The sequence below is a fragment of the Lemur catta genome, chromosome 3 (genome assembly GCF_020740605.2).
Source record: "Lemur catta isolate mLemCat1 chromosome 3, mLemCat1.pri, whole genome shotgun sequence".
NCBI lineage: Eukaryota > Metazoa > Chordata > Mammalia > Primates > Lemuridae > Lemur > Lemur catta.
In genome coordinates, this window is record NC_059130.1 from 106,018,228 (window position 1) to 106,038,278 (window position 20,051).

At 54.5% G+C, this 20,051-nt stretch overlaps 2 protein-coding genes across 3 annotated transcripts in view; one reads left to right on the forward strand and one right to left on the reverse strand.

Moving 5' to 3' along the window:
- The first annotated feature begins 2,430 nt into the window (after window positions 1–2,430).
- On the forward strand, window positions 2,431–14,556 carry TMEM200B (transmembrane protein 200B). 2 transcript variants are annotated; one of them, XM_045545738.1, is made up of 3 exons: window positions 2,431–3,136; window positions 3,476–3,844; window positions 12,254–14,556. In XM_045545738.1, exon 3 carries the CDS (start codon window positions 12,274–12,276, stop codon window positions 13,192–13,194), a length of 921 nt encoding a protein of 306 aa, XP_045401694.1. In that variant the 5' UTR covers window positions 2,431–3,136; window positions 3,476–3,844; window positions 12,254–12,273; the 3' UTR covers window positions 13,195–14,556. The 2 variants fall into 2 exon arrangements, with proteins under 2 accessions (XP_045401694.1, XP_045401693.1); XM_045545737.1 differs by lacking the exons at window positions 2,431–3,136; window positions 3,476–3,844 and having other exon boundaries at window positions 10,933–14,556.
- EPB41 (erythrocyte membrane protein band 4.1) overlaps window positions 13,989–20,051 on the reverse strand; it is a 115,019-nt gene continuing 108,956 nt past the window's right edge. The window contains exons 18-19 of the mRNA XM_045545739.1: window positions 17,501–17,605; window positions 13,989–16,778 (exon numbers count right to left, since the gene is read on the reverse strand). Coding sequence (XP_045401695.1) covers window positions 17,507–17,605 — 99 coding nt within the window. The 3' untranslated portion in view covers window positions 13,989–16,778; window positions 17,501–17,506. The remainder of the gene's footprint in view (window positions 16,779–17,500; window positions 17,606–20,051) is intronic.

The following is a 20,051-nucleotide window of genomic DNA, read 5'->3' on the forward strand; positions in this document are numbered from 1 at the left end:
CCATGTTTTCAGCAAATGCATAAAGCCTGTTAATTTTTTTTAAGTCAACCTAACGTCCTCCCAGTTTTTCTACAAACTTGCTCAGGTAATTCCCACTCTTCTAGTCTTTTTAGTAACCCCATTTTGATATTCTGCAACCTATATACTAAATCAGGTGTTGGCAAACTCCAGCCTGTGAGCCAACTCCAGCCTGCTGCCTATTTTTACATGTCCCTTGAGCTAAGAATAGTTTTTACATTTTTAAATGGTTGAAAAAAATCACAAGAGTATTTCATAATATGTGAGAGTTATACAAAAATTCAAATGTTGGTATCTGCTGCTGGCACACAGCCACGCTCCTTCCTTTATGAATCGTCCATGGCAGTGAAACTGGGTTATTGCAACACAGCCTAAAATATTTATTATGTGGACCTTTACAGAAAATATTTGCTGACCCCTGCACTAGATGGTAAATTTAACCACAAACTATATACAGTAATAAGGATAAAAAAAAGAGAAGGAAAATTATTTGAAATGTATAAATTGATACATGACACATCCAAAAAGGACATACAGTAGAGGCTATGGTCCTATTTTATCACAGTCAGTCAGAGGCCTTGGCTAATTTAATCATTCCTCCATAGGTGAATTTTAATGACATACATAAATAATACCTCAATGAAGCTGATTTTAATAAGAGGGAAGAAGTTCTGCAGGGTACTTGTTACTGAGCTACAGAACAATCATTTCATTCCTGGTGTGCGGGGACCCCTTTTTATTCCCGGTGGAAGCTGAAGGACCTGCTTGGACAATGAGCAGGAGTTGGGGCAATTCCAGAGGGCCAGAAAGAGGGCAGTCAGGCCTTGGGCAGAAGATCCCAACTGGCTGGTCTAGTCCCCTCAGTTTTAGTAAAAGGGTCAAGGCGCTGCCTCCTCCAAGAAGCACACAATGAAGGATTCCCCCACAGTAGCCGTGGGAGGCTGAGAGAAGGGCAGTCAAACGTTGACACATGTCAGCCGCACATCTGCAGAAATTTTGTGTCATGTCATGAGGATTCAAAGATGAACCAAACATGGAAGGAACTTGTCTTCACAAAGCTTCAGCTCCTTACAGAGTTTTATTTCTAATGCCAAAATCCAAGCAGACTTAAATTAATCCATGCTTGGTGCAGGAACACCAGCTATATAAGGCAAAAATCCCAGGATCTGAAATGCAGTATGTTTCATTTCACCATAAAACCACAAAGCAAGTCAGAGAGAAGCAAACCCAACACTTGGACCTCTTGCTATAGACCTACCGAAGTGTGTAGGCCACAACGGGCACCAAATGACACATACAAGGACACGCTCAGCAGCCCTGATGGCCAAAACCAAAAACAACCCAAAGTTTCAATAGTAGAATGGACAAGTTGTGGTATATTTATATACCCGAGTACTCTGCAGCAATGGAAATGAACACACTACAGGTACGTGGGGCAATGTGGACAAATTTTACAAACACAAAGGAGCCAGACAAATAAGAGGACAAACTCCAATACCACACATAAAAACTTAAAACAGGCAAAAATTAAACTGCAGCTGTTTTAAACAACTAAACTGCAGAATTAGAATCAGGATAGCGTGTACTTTTGGACAGAGGGAAGAGGTGGCATCTGGAAGGGGATGTGCGGGGAACTTCTGGGAGTGCTGACAGTGACTGTTTCCTGCCTGCTGGGGACATGTGGGCATTTGCTGCAGGACAGCTTGATGAGCTGGACATTCAGGTTTTCCTGGAGGTGTATTATAGTAACAATAAAAGAGTCTTCCAAAAGGCAAGTGGAGATTTAACCAGATCCCATTATATTAATAATATAAATTCATTTTTTCTATAATTCTAAGCAGATAGAATATTTGTCCTTAATTCACACCTTCCAGGAAACTCTGGTGTTTCTTAGAGAGTCTGTTAAGAACCTGGGGATATTCCGAAAGAAACGCAAATTGGAACAACCCTACAGTATCACTTTACACCGGGTATCTGTTATGAAACCCGGTGCAGCCAGACTGTGACTGAACTTGAGCTCCCACACTGCTGGTGCGGCCGGAAATCACAGGCAGGAGCTGGCTACTACTCCCACTCCTGGGCATTTATCCTGAGGTGACAATGCAAAGAAAAGAGCTCCAAGTACAAAGGTGTTTACACTGGTGTTATTTATAACTGCAAGAAAAGTGGAAAGCGTCCAAGCCTGTTAACTGGGCACTTTCGTAATCCTCTCAGGGCACCATTCCGCAGCCTCCGGAGTTGATGCTTAGCAATTCCTCCCCCACCTTCCTGAATATTCCTGACCACATCATCAGCCACTACAATGTAGACCCCCCCCAAAACTGTCACTTAGCTACCATTAAAGTCTACTGTATTCTTTCAATGATATTTTATTCATCTTATTTTTTTTCCCTCAAGCAACTCTTGGCAAGAGAATTAGCCAAGAGGCTAATTTAAACCAAAAGAGGTTTAAAAAGTCTCTTGGTGCATCATCAGTGTTTCTTCCAAACCAGAAATTTTCGCTGGACACAACAGTGTTGCAGAAGCATGGCGAGCCCTGCAGGAGAGTGTATTAGCTTAATGATTGGAGGTGCTGGTGTCTCTGTGAAGAAAATCTTCAAGGACCTCCATTTGAGAACATTTTCTCCGAATCCTTTGGGCTATCTCTTCTTACTGTAATGTGATTAGGGACTTAAGGCTTTAAAAATATCTATAGGAGACCAGGTGAATGATCCAGTACTGACTGTGCACCTACTATGCACCACTATGTGCCAGGCAGGGTGGAAGGAGTTTTACACATCAAGTTATTTAGTCTTCACCACACTCCTGTAAGGACAGCGTGTTGACCACATTTTACAGATGAGGACATGAGAGATTCTAAGAGTGTATGACTGTGTCTACCTTCTTGCTGTGTGACCTTGGACAACCTACTTAAACTCTCTGGACCATTGTTTCCTCATCGGTAAAATGGGGATAATTCCTACCTTTATCTCCCAACTCTGCATGGAGATTTTGGAGTCAGACAGACTTGGCCTGGAGTCCTGATGTTGCCCTATACTACGTGAGTTGGGGTGGGGGGTCATGTCACCCCTGAGCCTGGAAGCAGAAAATAGCTCAACACCTGCTCACCTTACAGGAGGTAAGGTCAATGGCTTCCTGCAGGGCCAGCTTAGCGGGAGTGCTCAGTCAGTGGGTGGCAGCTCCCATCTGTTCCTACCTGCCCAAGGGCCTTTCCTGCCCCTTCAAAGCTCACGCACGCTAGTTGCTCCACTGGGGCTGAATCCTGCAGTCCCCAGCTCCCTCCTCAGAGTCTTGATATCAAGGAGGGAGGCACCCCTTGGGGACCCCACTGCCGCCTGCCATGTCCTTGGTCTCCTCATCTGTAAAATGAGCAGCAAAGCACTGATGCTCAGTGTGCACTGGGTGCTATGCTTTTAAAAAGGGGGTCCCCAACTCATTCTCTCTGTTTGGTCTGCAGACTCAGAGGAGGGGAACAGCCAGGAGCATCTCCAACCAGGCCAGAGAGCAGCTGGCACCTGGGTCTGGCCTCCAAGCCTCCGGCGTGAAGGAAGGGGAAGAGGGTGCTTGTAGACGAGGGGCTCCCTGGGCCTTCTGTCCCCTTTGCAATGGTGAAATAGTCATCACGAATTTCAAAGGACATGTGGCCCGTCAGATGAAGGAAATTTCTACAGGCCTGGGCTGGATGCCCACTGCAGGGACGAGGCCAGGCAAGCCTGGAGGTGTGGAGGTGCACAGCAGAGCCCGGGACAACTACTCCAGGGCCAGAATTTGGGCTGAGACTGAGGCAGTCTCGGGTTGAGCCTGGCTGGGTCACTTACCTAACTGGGTAAGTCATTTTGTGTCTCTGAGTGTCAGGGCCCTCATCGGTAGCAGAAATGAGGGTAGTGCTGCTCTCACTGCGCCGTGAGAGGATTTCTGGGGACCTCGGTTGAGCAGCACCTCGCTGTGTAAATCTCACAGCCGGGTAAATCCGACCCGACCCCCCACACTCCATGGGGCTTGGTGCCATGCGGTTTAGCCACAACGTTTCCCGTCCTCCTCCTCCGCGCTCCCCGACCTTCCCAAGGGGAATCCTTTGTGCCGTAGGCATGGGAGATCATTCGTGAGGCCCGAAGGCCAGCGGCCCTGGGTCCTGGATCGGGGAACACACGGGTCGCCGCGTGGGAGGTCGGCAGAGAGCGGATCGGCTTCTCCGCCCTGAACGCGGCGGCCGGGCAGGTGCGCGGCCTTGCCGCCAGGGGGCGCCCGGGCCCTCGGAGGGGCGTCGCGTCGGCGTCCCAGCGCCTCGGGGCAACAACGCTCGGCCCGGCTGCCAAGCCCTGGGCGCCGCCCCGATGCAGGGGCTGCCCCCTGGAACTGGGGCCTGCCCTGGAGGATTCTCACCTGGAATCCACGGAGGTCCACGCTCTGCTTTCCCAGGGACAGGCGCTCAGTGCCTCATCAGCAGTGCGATTTGTCAGGAAATGGAGGTGGCACACCCCCGTGGCAGACTCCTAGCTGTCTCCCAGTATCCACTGCCCAGCCTCCCCTGGAGCTTAGGTGCGGCCACGTGACCTGGTGCTGACAGGGGGCACGCTGGACCTGTGCATTGGGTGCTGTGCCTTCAAAAGGGGGCCCCATCCCCATTCTCTCTGCTTGGTCTGCAGACTCCGGGGAGGGGAACAGCCAGGAGCATCCTCAACCACAAGGACAAGGCGAGTGCCACACGTTAGGCATGGCAGAGCACCCTGCACAGCGAATGCTCCCGCTGTAAAGCGAAGGTAAAATATGCTTCTATCTTGTTTAAAAGCAAGTCACCACCGTCCCTAAATTCTGCTCTGGCAACGTCAGCCAGGCCCATTGTTCTGCGACTGAAATAAAACAATCACCTGATTAGCTACTATTTAACAAGTGCTCACTACTGCCAGTTGTATTAACTTGCAGTGGGTTGTGCTGCAGTGACAAATTAATCACAGTGGTTTACAACAAACATGGATTTCTTGTTGGTGTTACATGTCACCACTGTGGGCTGCCTGTAGCCCTGCTCCCCTCTGAGCGCACCTTTCTGCACAACAGCGCTATCCTCCTAATTTACAGTGGAGGGGGAGGAAACACGCAGATATTCTCAAAATTATGCAATTTTGCCAGACACGGTGGCGCGCGCCTGTAGTCCCAGCTACTCAGGAGGCCAAGGCAGAAGGATCACTTGGGCCCAGGAGTTTGAAGCTGCAGGGAGCTATGATGACTCTGCTGTACTCCAGCCTGGGCAACAGAGTGAAACACTGTCTCAAACAACAACAACAAGCTATTTCCAGCCCTGGCTGGACCACTGACCAGCGACATGACCACTGGCAAGCCTGGACCTCGCTGAAGCTCAGTTTCTGCACGTGTGACACAGGCGAGAGCACGCACACTCAAGTAAAGGGTATAAAGGGCCTGGTAGCCAGGGGCAGCTCAGTGAGATGGTGACATTCCTACTTACCCCTCTGCCTAAGGACTCAGGTGGGTGCTAGGATCGCCCTGGCTCCCAGGGAGCTCTCATTTCCCTGACCTTCCTAGCATCACCCAGGCTCTGCCTCCATCTCTTCTCTGGGCTTCAAAAAGCAGTGGAGGCTGGGTGCCGTGGCTCACGCCTGTAATCCTAGCACTTTGGGAGGCCAGGAGTTAGAGACCAGCCTGAGCAACACAGCGAGACCTCATCTCTACAAAAAGTAGAAAAATTAACTAGGTGAGGTAGCATGTGCCTGTAGTCCCAGCTACTTGGGAGACTGAGGCAGGAGGATCCCTTGAGCCCAGGAGTTTGAGATTGCTGTGAGCTGCACTCTGGCCTGGGCAACAGAGCAAGACCCTGTCTCAAAACAAAAAATTAATTAATTAATTAGTTAATTAATTAAAGCAGTGGAGATGGGGAGCTCATTCTCCCTAGGGCTTTGGCAGTAGCCCAGAGACATTCAGTAAGGAACCCACAGTCATCCAGCTCAGAGATTTCATGGGATAGGAGGAGATGGATTTGGGGTTCACAACCCAGGGCCATTGCCCTCTAAGGATTTGAGCCCCAGATGGGACCTTGTGAGTGTGGGTCTTGAAGCCTGTGGGTCTGCCATTCACTAGCTGGGTTGCCTTGGGCAAGTCACTGCCCCTCTCTGGGCATTGATTTCTGCCCTTATAAAATGGGCATTGGGATCTGGATTCTACCTGCCAATTATCTCATTGAATCTGCACACCATCCTACCTGTGAAGGACACATTACAGAGGCAGGAACGCTGAGAAGCATTGAGACTGGCCCAAAGTCACCTAGCAAATGACTGAGCAGCGTAATGAAAACCGGGCCCCAGACCATGCTCTCCCCTCTGAACCCAGGCTCTGAATTTATCTATCTATTTATTTATTTATTTTTAGAGGCAGGGTCTCGCTGTGTTGCCCAGAGGAGTGCAGTGGCTAAGTACAGGTGTAATCATAGTGCACTGTAGTCTCCAACTCTTGGGCTCAAGTGATCCTCCTGCCTCAGCCTCCAGAGCAGCTGGGACTGTTACAGCAAGTGTTACAGCGAGTGGTCCCGAGGACAAACTGAGCGACACACGGAGAGTCCGAGAATCGAGGTTTACCCGTCTACCCGATTTTTCCCACTTTCATTAAGTTGGGGTGATCCAAGGGGTGGGGTCTCAGGTGACTAATGCCCACCAGGTAATAGGTTAGTTGCTGTGTCAGGTAATAGGTTAGTATTATGTTGCTGCACCAGGTAATAGGTGTAGTGTTATGCTGATATGCCAGGTAACAGATTAGTTGATGGGCCAGGTGGTAGGTTAGTATTATGCTGATGCGGGTCTTCCGTGAGGGGTGGGGGTCTCAGGTGGCTGCTGTGCCAAGTAATACATGGGGGTTTTCCTTATCAGGACTACAGGGGCAACAAACCACCACACCAGCTCTTAAGTCCTCGTGGAGGTCGTGGCCTCTCTGGGAAGAAGCCACAAGGCACAGTGTGTGGAGGCCACACTGGCATTGGGCTATGTCCTCTCAGTGCTCTCTCAGGCCACCCTGAATCAAGGACTGGGGCTCAGGCAGGAAACCCAACGGAGCACAGACAGGGCTGGCCTCGTTCCAAAAGTAGAGATTACAGAAGTTGAATTTGCAGGCCCTGCTGTGCTGTGGCCTGGGGTGGGTTGTGACATGTAGGAGGTGACAGCCACTCCTTCCCCAGGGTAGCTTCTGGAGAGGACAGGGAGCCTCAGATTGGCAGGGGCCTCAGGGTCACTGTGTCACGTTCCCTGCCTCCATAGAAAAGTTTGGGGGAGAAATGGTCATCACCCAGGTCCCCAGGGAACATCCCATCCAGGACCCTCCTGGTTCAGAAGTGAAGGAGTCCAGGTCACACAGATGCCAGGGCAGATTGCGGAGGGATCCAGGTCTCCCGGGGGCCATCACTGTCCCAATAGCCAGGCCACTGGCTACCCAAACGTCTGCACATCCACAGGACAAACCAAACAAACCTGGGGAGGTCTCTCTGCAGAGGGAGAGGACACCAGTCTGGCTTGTCTGTGGGCAGGTCTCTTTGCCTCTTCCCAGTCACTTCGGTAAACTAGGCACAACATTGACCTCCCAGCGCTCTCAAGAGAATTAAACTGGGTTATATCTGGGAAAGGGGACCCTTCCCTCCCCTGCCACCCTAAACAAGCCCAGGGAGGTGTCTATACCCCCAAACACGGCCCTCTGTACCTGAAACCCCATGGGCAGAGGGGGGAGAGGCTGTTTGCTGGCACCCACTTGGTGCCAGGCACTGAACATGTGCACTCTCACACAACCTTCGAAACAAACCTGGAAGCTAAGTATCCTTCCTCCCATATAGACGGGAAACAGAGAGCTGAGTCCTTTCTCCCCTACTGTCTGGACTGGGGCCCCAGGGTGGAGAACAGGAAGGGGTCCAGCGGTGGGGGGAGACACCAGCCTTGCACACATTCCTGCAACAGGGAGGGATGGAGGGGGGCAGACACTGTGCCAGGCACAGGGCTCCAGGGCTGAGCAAGACAGACCCAATCCTGCCCTCACCACCAGTGGGGACACAGACAGGAGACAGACCCCACTCCCAAACAGTGATTTCAGTTCACCTGTGCACAGGGAAGCTCCCGGTGTCGTGAGGGTCAGAGGTCTGAAGAATGAGTAGAAGGCAGAAAGAGGACGACAGGGGAGGGGGTGTTCTGGACAGAAGGCAAGGAACTGGGCAGGCCCTGAGGGAGCCCTGAGAGGGCCAGGGACCAGTCTGTAGTGGCAAGAGAAGATATTAAACTCTGTTTGGACAACACTGGGGAGTCATTGATGGTTTTAGGCAGGGAGTGGCAGGTTCAGAGTCAGTATAGAAAGATGCTTGGTGCCTGTCTGCAGACAGCTAGGAGGGCAGGAGGCAGCAAGGCCATGTGGGCTCCAGGCAAGAGATGCTGATGGCCTGGGCCAGACTTGTGGCCTGAGCAGGACAGTGGCTACGGGGAAGGGAGAATATGGCTAATTCGAGAGGGAAAGAGCAGGGTCCCTAAGACTTGATGGACTGGTTGGAAGGGGGAGAGAAGAGGTTTAGGTGACGACTGTGCTTGCGTGGACAGTAGGGCCCCTCGCAGAGAGGAGACAGGGAGGAGCAGGAATACGGGATGACCGAGGGGTCCAGGGAGGTGACTAGCTGCTGGCCCAGGCAGGAGCCCCAACACAGGGAGGGCAGAGGGCCAGGGAGGGAGGAAAGCCAAGGGAGACTGAGGGACGCCCAGAGCAGTCAGGAGGAGCAGGTGGTGACAGCAAGGATGGGGACACTGTCCAGGCTTTGGCTCCCAGAACTGGTGTCCCCAGGAAGAGCAGGGAACGAGGAGTCAGGTGTTGGGTGGGGAAACTGAGCGAGCCCGGAGTGGGAGGGAAAGCGGTGAGGGCGGAGGTGGGGTCGCTGGGGGTGCGGAAGGGAGGCGGCGGGAGGAGGCCACAGCCTCAGCCGAGCGGCAGCCGCAGGGCCGAGGGCGCGCTCGTCGGGGCTCAGCGCTCAGGAGCCTCCAGTCCGACGGGGGAGGCGGGAGGGAGGCCCTGGAGCCGAGGTTCGGCCTCGCCCCCTGTGGCCTCCTCTGGACCGCGGTGGCCTCACGGTGCCCCGGAGGAGGATCCGCCGCCAGGGATGGGCTGGGTCCCTCGCGAGGACGCCTGGCTCCGGAGGGCACCGCCCCCCCCAGGCCCCTCTGCAGAGCCAGAGGGCGGGAGCGGGGCTTCGAGGGCCGAGTGGCTCCAGGACCCGGCCCCGCCCCGCTCAGGGGGGTGGTCCAGCCCCGCCGCTCGCCCGGGTCCCCTCCCCGCCCCCGACGCACAGCCGGGGCTCATTACCGCCCCTCCCCCTCCCGCCAGCCCCGCGAGCCGGGGGGTCCCCGCGGCCGGGGGGAGGGGCGGGCTGTAATCTACCCCAGGCCGGAAATTCTTCCCGAGGGGCCCGGGCGCGGGGCCTGGAAGCCGGCCCGCACCACCCCTCCGCCTCGGAGCCCGCCCCCCGCATCATGGAAACTGGGCCGCCAGCCCGCCCCCCGGCTCGCGCTCCGCATTCTCGCTCCAGGGGCGGGCGGGGCGGCCAGGCCGGGCCCCGGTCAGGCCGGTCGGCTGGGCCGCCGCGGCCCTCGGGACCCTCCTCCTTATTTGGGGCCGGCGCGGCTGCCCCGCGGGAGCCTGGGCGCGCCCGTCTCGGGGCGGCCCGCCACGTCCGCTCCGCCCGGGGGTGCCCGCGACTCTGCCCTCGGCGCCGGATTTGCTTCTCAGCATCTGGCGAGGCAGCGGCGTTGGGCCCATTTTGCAGATGAAGGCAGTGAGGCTCAGACCGAGGGGGCGCCGTGGGGTCGTGGCAGAGCAAGGACTCAGGCCGCCGCTTCTGCGAGGCGGGGGCGGGTGTGCGGGCTCCGGATTCTCAGTCTGCAGGCTCGGGCTGCGGGGCTGGACGCGGGGTTCTCGGTGCTGGGGTCTCAGTCTCCCCACAGAGGAAGGGGGCGCCCTTCGGAGCCTCTGCAAGCGATGTAAGCTGCGGGAGGGAGTGGGGATGGCAGCACTCGGGCCCCCGGAGGCTCGGAGTCACCAGGCGCGCACACAGCGCTTACCTGCGCCCCCCAGACCCGAGTTGCCGCCCTTTTGCCGCGGAGGGGCCGGGGGCCCGGGGGGCGGCGCCGGGCGGGGCGGGGCCGGGGCGGGGCCCGGGCTCCGTGGAGCCCCAGGCGGCGCGGGGAGGCTCGGCGCGCGCACTCACGCCCGGACCGGCCGAACTAGGTGAGCCGAGCCAGGATCCCCGGGTTTGCTCCCCACTTCCCCTAACTTTTCCTTTGGCTCCTCCCTCGCCACTGTCCCCGAGGGCGGGAGCTCGGGCCTCCCTTTCTGCCCGGCCGGAGTGTGGCCGCGGCCGGTGGCGGGAGAACTCCAGAGTACGGGGGACTCGGCCCCGAGCAACTTCCCGCGACCTGGGACGGTCGGGCTGTGTCTCCAAGTTTGTGCCTGCGTGGGGTCCCCAGCGTCGACTCACGCCCTCCAGAGTTTCGGGGTCCCTGAGCATGTCCCCATCTCTTTGCTCTGTATGTTTTCATCTTCCTCCAGGCAGGGACGCGCCGGGGCCTAGGGGGTGACATCTCTGGAGTTGGGGCCGGGCGCCAGCTCTGGCTTGAGGCGGGTGGTCACTTCTGTTTGCGGCTGGGGACACACTCAGGGATAAGGAGAGAACGGACTTCGCCTCCTCCCAGGACGCTCCTGTGGCCGTGCCAAGAGGTGCCGGGTGCCCAGGGCTAGAGTCCAGGAGCCCGTTGTCGGGCCCTGGTGAAGTCCCCGCCTCGTGTGGCGGTGTGACCCCGGCGGACTCCTCAGCCTCTCTGGGCCGCAGTTTCCATCTGTGAAACCAGGCTTGGGACACGGTGGCCGCTGCGGTTCGTGCTAGGCCCGGGCCTTCGGCGCCCCTGTGTGAGCGGAGCAGGGATGGGTGTCCTGCTTTGAGCTTCGGGGTGCAGATGGGGCGTGGGTAGGGGAGCAAGGCCTCCTCCTTTCCAGCGTTGCAGCCGTTTAGAAACCAGACGGGGGCGGAGGACGCACCGCTGGACGCGAGGTCCTACCCTCGGCTCCTGCGGCTTGGGTGCCTGGCCGGGGGCCACGTTCCCTCCCACCACCTCCCTTTCGTGGGGCCACACCGCACGCCACTCGGCGGCTCCTGCCCCGGCTGGGACCCAGGCCTCAGGCCGCAGGTCCGCGCAACTAGCAGCCGGGAGGGGCTTCAGCTGCGTGGCCCGGACCCGGGCGGCCTGAGGCACAGGGGCGGTGCTGCGCTAGCCGGGACCCCGGCCACTGAGGCCTCGGGCGGAGGAGGCCGGAAAGGAGGCCAGGCGGCGGGAAAGGCGGATGATTCATCTGGAGCATCCTGAATCGGAAACGCCGCAACCTGGGAACAGCCTTGCCCAGGCCGACGGGAGAGCGGGGAGGGGAGTCCGTCCGGCGAGGCCGTGCGCCCTGCACCGGCAGCCCCCTGCCTCCGGCCCTGGCCGGGCCGCCGGGGGAGGGAGAGGCCTCTTTTGCGCGGAGTTGACAGAAATCCTGGACAAAGTCCGGAGCTGCCTCCTCTCTTCTGACTGCCTGGTCTTGGTCAGAGCGGTCTTCCCGGAGTCTAGCTCAAGTCTGTCCTGCTGCAGCTTCAGTGCTGACCGAGGTCTGGAAGGAGGGGGCGGGCAGGGAGAGGCTGGAGTCGGTGACATCCCCTCCTTCCTTCCCACGCTGCGGTATGTAAAGCGCAGTAGGGGGGAGGTGGGGCCCACGAGCGACCCCTGCGGACTAGGGCGGCCTGAGCTCCCTCTCCCTCCCTCAGTGCCGTGCTGCCACGTGCGGGGGTGGGGTCGAGCCCGGGCGGTACTTACCCAGGAGACGCCGCTGCCTGGGGCCCCACGCTTCCCGAGGTCCGGGACCCGCGCGGGGTACAGGCGGCCGGAGCCCCGCAGCCGGGGATGCGCCAGGGAGCAGCCCGCGCCCCCCTCCCGCCTCTCCGCCCGCAGGCCGGGCCAACTCCGGCTTCTGCCGCGCGTCCCTGGCTCCGAGCTCCGCTGCGGAAAACCCGAGCGTTGGAGGCTCCCCGCCTCGCAGCCCGGGAAAATCCGGGGGTGGCCGCCAGGGATCTCCAAGCGGCCTGGGCGAGGCGGCCCGAGCTTCCCTCCCGGATTTGGGCCCCGAGCCTGGCTCCCCGAACCTAGGTCCGTCGGTCCAGTCCCTGCCAACCATCTTCTCTCCGCAGAGCGCCCAGACGACGGCGAGATGACGGCTGGGAGCCCCGGAGACTGCGGGGAGGTGCGGAGGAGCCCCGAGGGCCGCGTCTCTCGCCTGGGCCGCCGGCTGGGCCGCCGCCGGCGCCCGCGCTCCCCGCCGGAGCCTCTGCGGGTGCGGGCGCGGCTGCGGCTGCGCTCGCCGTCGGGGGCGTTCGCCGCGCTGGGGGCGCTCGTGGTACTGGTGGGCATGGGCATCGCAGTGGCCGGCTACTGGCCGCACCGAGCCGGGGCCCCGGGCCCCCGGGCCGCCAATGCCAGCTCACCCCCCCTGAGCGAGCTGCGACGCGAGGGGCGCGGCGCCGGCCGGGGTCATGGCCCGCATGAGCGGCTGCGGCTCCTGGGCCCGGTGATCATGGGCGTCGGCCTGTTTGTGTTCATCTGCGCCAACACGCTGCTGTATGAGAACCGAGACTTGGAGACGCGGCGGCTCCGCCAGGGGGTGCTGCGGGCCCAGGCGCTCGGGCCCCCCGACGGCCCCGGCTGGGACTGCGCTCTCCTTCCCAGCCCCGGCCCGAGGACTCCCCGAGCTGTAGGCTGCGCAGAGCCAGAAATTTGGGACCTGTCCCCACGTCGGGGTACCTCACCCGTCCCGTCAGTGCGGAGTCTGCGTTCAGAGCCTGCTAATCCTCGCTTGGGGTTATCTGCCCTGTTCAACAGCTACCCGCTGAAGGGCCCGGGCCTGCCCCCACCTTGGGGTCCCCGGACCCAGACTGGCCACGTGATTATCACCGTGCAGCCCTCGGGATCCTGCATTGAACATTCCAAGTCTCTGGATCTGGGCCTCGGGGAGCTCCTCCTTGGGGGCACAGCAGCTCGGGACTGTGCTCACCGAAGCTGGCCACGGCTGGACCGCCTCAGTCTGGGGGGGTATGCCAAATTGGGAGGAGGGGACTTGGGGGCCCGGGTCTGAGGAGCGGAGGGGCAGCCTGCAATGAGGCTGCAGCATGGACCATGGTAATAGGAACAGAAGACCAGGAGTCCCATGTTTAGTAGATGCTTCAGTCACATCCCAGGCCGGGGATGGCTACTCCGACCACAGCAGGTGCTGAGGCATCCTGACCTGCGTGTGGGCAGAGAAATGCCAACCGCACTAGGGCCCAGTGAGCTGGAGAGGGTGTGTTTCAACGTGGAGAGGGGAGACGACTAGCATGGCTCGGCCTCGGGAATTTCTTCAGCTTCCACATGTGGCCTTAGCCCTGAGGGGACTTGGAGGTCCAGGCCAGGGTGATTGGGGAGATGCACCTGGTGTCTTGGCAAACCTCAAATGGTGGGCAAGGACCCTATTCTAATACTTGGAGGTAGGTTGGGATGTTACAGGTTGGGGCAGGCGCCCTCCAAAGCGGCACTGGTGACAGGCTTTGGGACTCTGGGAAGATGGGCATTGGGGTGGAGTTGAGACCCTCCACTGCCATCGGGGATGGGGACTGAGCCTTTAACTCCCCCTACGTCAATCCCTTTCTTCCTTAGCCGTGCGGGGTATATCCCATTAGGGCTACACCACTGCCACTGCCTTCATGTGAGGTCGGGCTCCTCCCCAAAGAGGTCTGAGCAGCTCCTTTCTCTCCTTGCTTAGTTTACTTTAGAGAATAGCTTGAGTTTAAAAGTCTCTCCCACCCATGTTTAATTTTTCCCAAGTTGCTGATAGGAGAAGAGAAATTTAAAAGTGGATCAATCCTCACAGTCAGTCCTTTTTTTTTTTTTTAAGTTTATTGAAAAATGCAATACAAGAAGCAAGACCAAACACATACCTAAACACTACAGCTACTTCTACAAAAGGCCAGAACAGCAGACCTATTTCCTGTTTAATCTAAGGATTTTGCCAATTTGATTCTGCTGCCATAGTTCCTATTTTATGAAGAAATGTAAACTACTTGATATGATTCATAATTTTTTAAAAAATTTACAAAGCTCCTTCATTTTTGTCACCAAAATAATACATTTGAGAGATTTGTAAAAACAACCAGCCTGGGGCTGAGATCCTGGGCAGAGATTTCCCACGAGCATTAAGGGGGCCTGGTTAGGCCACAGCTCTGGTTCCGTTTGCAAGGTGGACTGTTGGCTCCTCACCCCCAGCCACCGCGGGCTTCCCCCAACACAGTGACGGGCCTCAGGGAGGGGGCCAGGCAGAGTGCCCTGACAGGTCCCTGCAGTTAGGCTCCCTGAACCCTCGGCTTATGGATACAAGTCTTGTTTTGTGGGTGGGTGCCAGAGACCTCATGTGGCTTGGAGCAAATTTTATTTCTCAAGTGAAAATAAAACTGCAGTGAGAGTTGTTACTGTGGTGTGTCTGAGTCACTTTAGGAAAACTGTTGCCAAGTTTTTGACCCTGGAAATGTAACTCTCCTCCCCCTCTTCACCGTTTCTATCTGGACAGAGTCAGTTTTCTTCACACACACACAACTGCAGAAAGAAAAAAAATCCAAACAATCGCCAAATCCCAAGATCTGTTGCCAGAGATGGAGGAAAGGGGAAGAGGCCTGGAAGGACACCCGTCTCGCTGGGCTTGGTGAAATCATGGCTGCTCAGAGCTGGTCCAGTTAGAGACAAGGAAGCAGAGACAAGTGGGTTGGTAACAGCTGAGGGAAAGTTCAGCCCTTGCCCCCCGCCCCCCGCCCATGGTCCTGTGCTGTGAAAGCTGCCGCACGGATCCAGATGGCAGAATACTCAGTATGCCAAATTTTTAAATAGCCGCACTGTGCCCTCTTCCTGTCCCCCATCCGCTTCATTCCACAGGTTTCAGCTTTGGGAGCCCCAAGAGCTCTGGTTTGTTCCTGAGCTAGGACAATCTCTTTTTCCCCATCTGTCCCACATCTCACCTGTGCTCTTCCCTTCCCTCCTGTTGGTAGTAAAAGTGTCACCTAGATGCCAAAAGAAAAATGCACACACCCGAAATCAGTTCAAACCAGTTGAGTTTGTCTAAACCAAAGTCATCTAGTGGAGACTCTGGACAAGCGCCTCCGGCTCCACTGTCGGGAGCAGAGGTTCAGACTTCTCTTTTGCTCACTGCCCTTGAGCCCCCAGGGACTGCTGTCTCTGACCCACCGTCTATCTCATGAAATTCACTACTAGCCTAGAATTAGGATTCTAAGAAGCCTCCAGGCAGATCTGTTTGTGGGAAGCAAGCTGGAAGATCAGACAAGCCCTATCGAATAAAAATGCCCCCAAATCCTTTCAAGGAATCAGGGACATCAGTTCTCATTTTCAAAACCAAAACCAAAAAAAAAAAAGGAAAGAAGGAAATTAAAAAGAAGAGAAACTAAGTCCAAAACCCACCACAAAATCAAGCCTATAAAACCTGACAGACCTTAGATGGTGAGTGGGAGTGGCACTGGGGCTTGTGCCCCTTGTCACGTGGTGTCCTGTGGGGAGGATGCCCTGAAAGCCAGTTCCCTTGCTCCAGAAGGGTGTCCTCAGCAGGTGCCTGTTGCAAGAAGAAAGGTCAAAGAACACAACCTCCTCTCTCAGCCACATTCTTTATCATCCGGGATGGAAGAGGCCCAGGGATGGTCACCTGGAAACACTTCTGAGGATCTGACTGAGGTAAACCACCTTTCCCCTATGCGAAGTGCACACTCTTCAGAACTAGAAAACCTTATTTTAAAAACCTCATTAACTTTCCTTCTCCAAATCACCACTAAAAATGTTCCAGTAGAGCTTTTGGCCAAAAGTCCCTACTTTTTCGTGAGTTTTGTTCTCCTGAGATGGGAGCTGGGGGAGCACTTAGTGGAGCCACTGCTTCTGATGAGGTAAGAGGGCAGATGGAGAGGTGAAGGCCACAGATACGGTCAGACATTCACAGTATCAGATATAACTTAAGCAATTTCTTATGTCTTTGACCCAAAGAAGCTCCAAAAAGAAAGAACAGAAGGGAGGAAGGAAAAACAATATTACATTCTTAGCAGAGGTCTCTGCCTTACCAAAACCACCCTTGACAAAGGGACAGGGCCATTTTTCCGGGGTCTGTGGGTCAGGGCAGTTGCCCTGCCTGTCATTGTGGTAAAGTCACATCATTGGCTCTGAGAAAACTGGTTCATAAAGTTTCTGCTGCCATCCAAAGGGTATAAAACTAGGGGAGGAGCATGGAAGTTCCTTCCACTGAGCTGGCTTTGGCCTCCAACACAGCTAACAGTCTTTGGAGGGTTTCCTGAAGAATTCTGTGGACCCTGTCAGTATTGGACTTGGAAATAAATGGGCAGAGGCTAGGCTGAAGGGGTCACAAACCACCCTGTAAAAAACCAAAAACTCTTTTAAAACAGTCCATAAAGTGAAAAGTTGAAGAATTTCTGATATCACAATATAGAAAAAGGTCTTCAAAAGGATCAGTGATATCTAGAAGAATCTCTTGGTATAAACTCCAAATAGAAAATGAAATTAATTTTCTGGTGGTTTAGAATAATCTTGAAAGTCTGAGGTCTATTGCAGATTAGCTTCTTTATCATTTCGCTGGTTTCCCTTAGATGGGAGAAGGGCAGGAAGTTAGGGGTAGGATAGTTCCTAGAAGAAAGAAAGAAGCAAAATTTTAAACCCTGCAAAGGAGAAAGCTTCCCAGTCCCACTGCCAAGTTTTTGTGGCCATAAGTGACAATTGGGACCTGAGTGGTTTTTAGGACCCAGTCCTACCTGGTGATTGGTGGCTTCTTCAAGTCATTTGTAAACTACTTTTAGGCATGAATTTATCTGGCTCCCTGGCTCCCAAAAAGCAGCCTCCCTGCCTCCAACTCTCTAGTCTGGCCCCAGAACTTCATCCATTCCCCGCTTCCCTCCTCAACCCACTCGTCTCCAGATAGCCTGGCCCTGCTCTTCTTGTTTTTCCCTCCTCCGCTGCCCTCCCAGGTTCTGGCTGAGAGACACCTGAGACAGCAGAGAACAGAGCAGCAGAGCGAAGGGAGGGGGAAAGCGCACTGGAGAAGCAGGAGATGTGTGAAAACTCAGGAGGTGGGGGGTGTCCATCCAAGTTTAAGGTTCCTCCTCTCACCCAACACTGCTGGCACTGCTAAAGGCAAGAGGACACAAATGACCTGGCTGCTTTAGTTGGAGCCAAATACTTAATGATCTCCTGTTTCCTCATCAGCCTCTCCTCTGACTTTGCTTCCTACAGTCCTGGTGTGGACACCTCTTTGGGGAGATGAGCTCCCGGAGTGCCGAGGGCTTCTGTCCAGAGCTCTCTCAGACTGAGACAGTGGCATCCTCACCCCTAGCAGGAACACCCTCCTCTACCTGAGCTCAATCCTCAGCAATCTCAGTCTCTTGATGGACGACCACCTTGGTCACTGACATGTCTGGGTGCTGCTCCTTCGCCTCCTTGATGGCTTGTACCAGGACCTACAAAAGACAGAAACAAGGCCCATCAGGCAAAAAGCAGCCTGGCTGGTGAAGGCAGGCAGGGATCATAGGACATCGATCATATTTCTCTGATATCCTGACAAATTCAGTCCTGTCTGCAGAACCACGGCAGCATTTAGGCTGAGCCCAGCTGATAGATAATTACCTTGCCCACTCTGTCCTACACAGGCAGGCTCCTGGACTGCTAACACAGACAGGGAAGGTTAGAGCTGTCTTCAAGGAATCGAAGAGGGACTTCAGGGGTGACAGCTGCACCTACCTGGGTGGGTCTGAAAGGATTCACTGAAGAAGTGAATCTAGAGAACAAAACAAAATCTGTGTTCCATGCAGGGTAACCAGGAAGTTCAGGACAGAAGAGAAAAGTAAAGAAGCACGCTACAAAAGAACGAGATGTCTTTGGCTAAAGTAAAAGAAAGGAAGGAAGAGGGGGAAGGCCTATTACATGCCATGTGCTAGCCTAAGCACAGTACTTATTATTATTTTTAGTATTTTGATTATAATTTCTTAAAACATAAATATCAGATACAAGATAACCTTTGGTATTTCCTTGATTCAGACTTTGTTATAGTTTCTAATCATGCCTTTCCTTATTCATTAGTAGCTCATTCATTCCCTTATGCCACCTCACCTTAAAAGTTCTTAAGAGTTTTGCTATAAGTCCTATAAGTGCAGCGAGGCATATGAGTGAATCATGTTTCCCTTCTACAAACTCTACAGTAAGAATAAGTAGTGGGAATAGTTAGGGTTACATAGGTGCATTTGTTCTATAAGACAAAGTGATTAGAGAACTCCAGAGGAAATGCTATTAATAATAGTTTTTTGTAATTAGAGGGTGAGCAGCTGTTAAACTCAATGTCTTAAAGAATTTTATTTTTTTAACGTCAATGATTTATTTATTTTTAATTTTTTTATTTCAGCATACAGTACTTATTTAATCTTTTCAACAACTCAGTGAACTAGGATGGTATTATTTCCATTTTATAGATGAGGAAACTGAAGTTCAGTGGTTAAATAAAGTGCTTATTATTTCACAGCTAGTAAGTCATGCAATAGGGTTTTTAACTCAAGTCTAGCAGACTTTCCTCTTTATCACACTATTTTTTTAATTTCGAGTGGGGCCCCTGTTTGAGCATCTGGAGGAGTTTTTATTATTGCAGAAAAGCTAAAAAGAGCAGAGGGAAAGTCAAAGGAGAGCAATGATACCACTCTCCTTGGGCTGTGAGTCTCTGAGCCTACAGGCGCCCCCATCAAAAAGGACCCCAGCTAGAACTGACCAGCTGACTGCTCACCCTGGCTCTTAAGAACCGTCGCTAGGAGGGACAAGGGAAGAAGAAAAATTCCTCTTCTGGTCTCTTGGCTCCATGCCAGGCATTCTTGGAACTGCCACCTCTATGGGCCCTGTTTATCCTCCCAGATCCTGTCTGCCAGCCCATCTGCTTATACTTCAGGCCCAGCTCAGGCCCACCCCTTGGTGACTCTCTATGAAAGCCTGCACCACACAGCTTCTCCTTCACGGTCCTTTTTTTTTTTTTTTGAGACAGAGTCTCACCCTGTCGCCTGGGCTAGAGTGACATTATTATAGCTCACTGCAACCTCAAACTCTCAGGCTCAAGCAATCCTGCCTCAGCCTCCTGAGTAGTTGGGAATACAGGTGTGCACTACCAGATCCGGCTAATTTTTTCTATTTTTAGTAGAGATGGGGTCTCGCTCTTGCTAAGGCTGGTCTTGAACTCCTAGGCTCAAGGAATCCTCCTGCCTCAGCTTCCCAAAGTGCTGGGATTACAGGCATGAGGCACCACGCCTGGGCCACAGTCCTTCTTAAAGTGCCTCCCTCCCCAGGCAGAGTTCACCGTATCTTATCCCTTCCATGCACTCTTAGTACCTAGAAGAACTGAAGGACACTGGAGAATCTCTCTGAGCTATCAAGTGTGTTTGTCCTTTTGTCACAAGAACCCAAGAAGAAACCTGTAACCATCTTTATTTTACAGATGGTAAAACTAGAGTTCAGAGAAGTCATGTAAGTTGCTCCAGGGCACACAACCTGCAAGTCACAGAGTCGGGATTTGACTCAAGTCTGTCTCACTCCAAACGCCAAACCCCTTCCATCCCATTGCTTTTGCTGTCTAGTGCAAATGGAGTACACAGCAGGGGCTCTGATCACCCCAGACTGGGCAGGTGGGTGCAGGCTCATAATGCAGCAGGACCCACTGAGCTGGGCAAACAGGCTGTGAGGTCTCCCCCCTGGGCTTTGCAGTCTTGTTTCTGGGACCCTGAACCCAGTATTCTCAGCTGTAAGTCTTAACCCTGATACCAAGGGAACTGTCAGCACTGCAGCTCAGTTTTTCTTTTTTAAAAGACACTCAGCATAGCAGCAGAAAGGCCACAGAATTATTGCTCTAGCAATCCTGTCAATGATTCCAGAAGC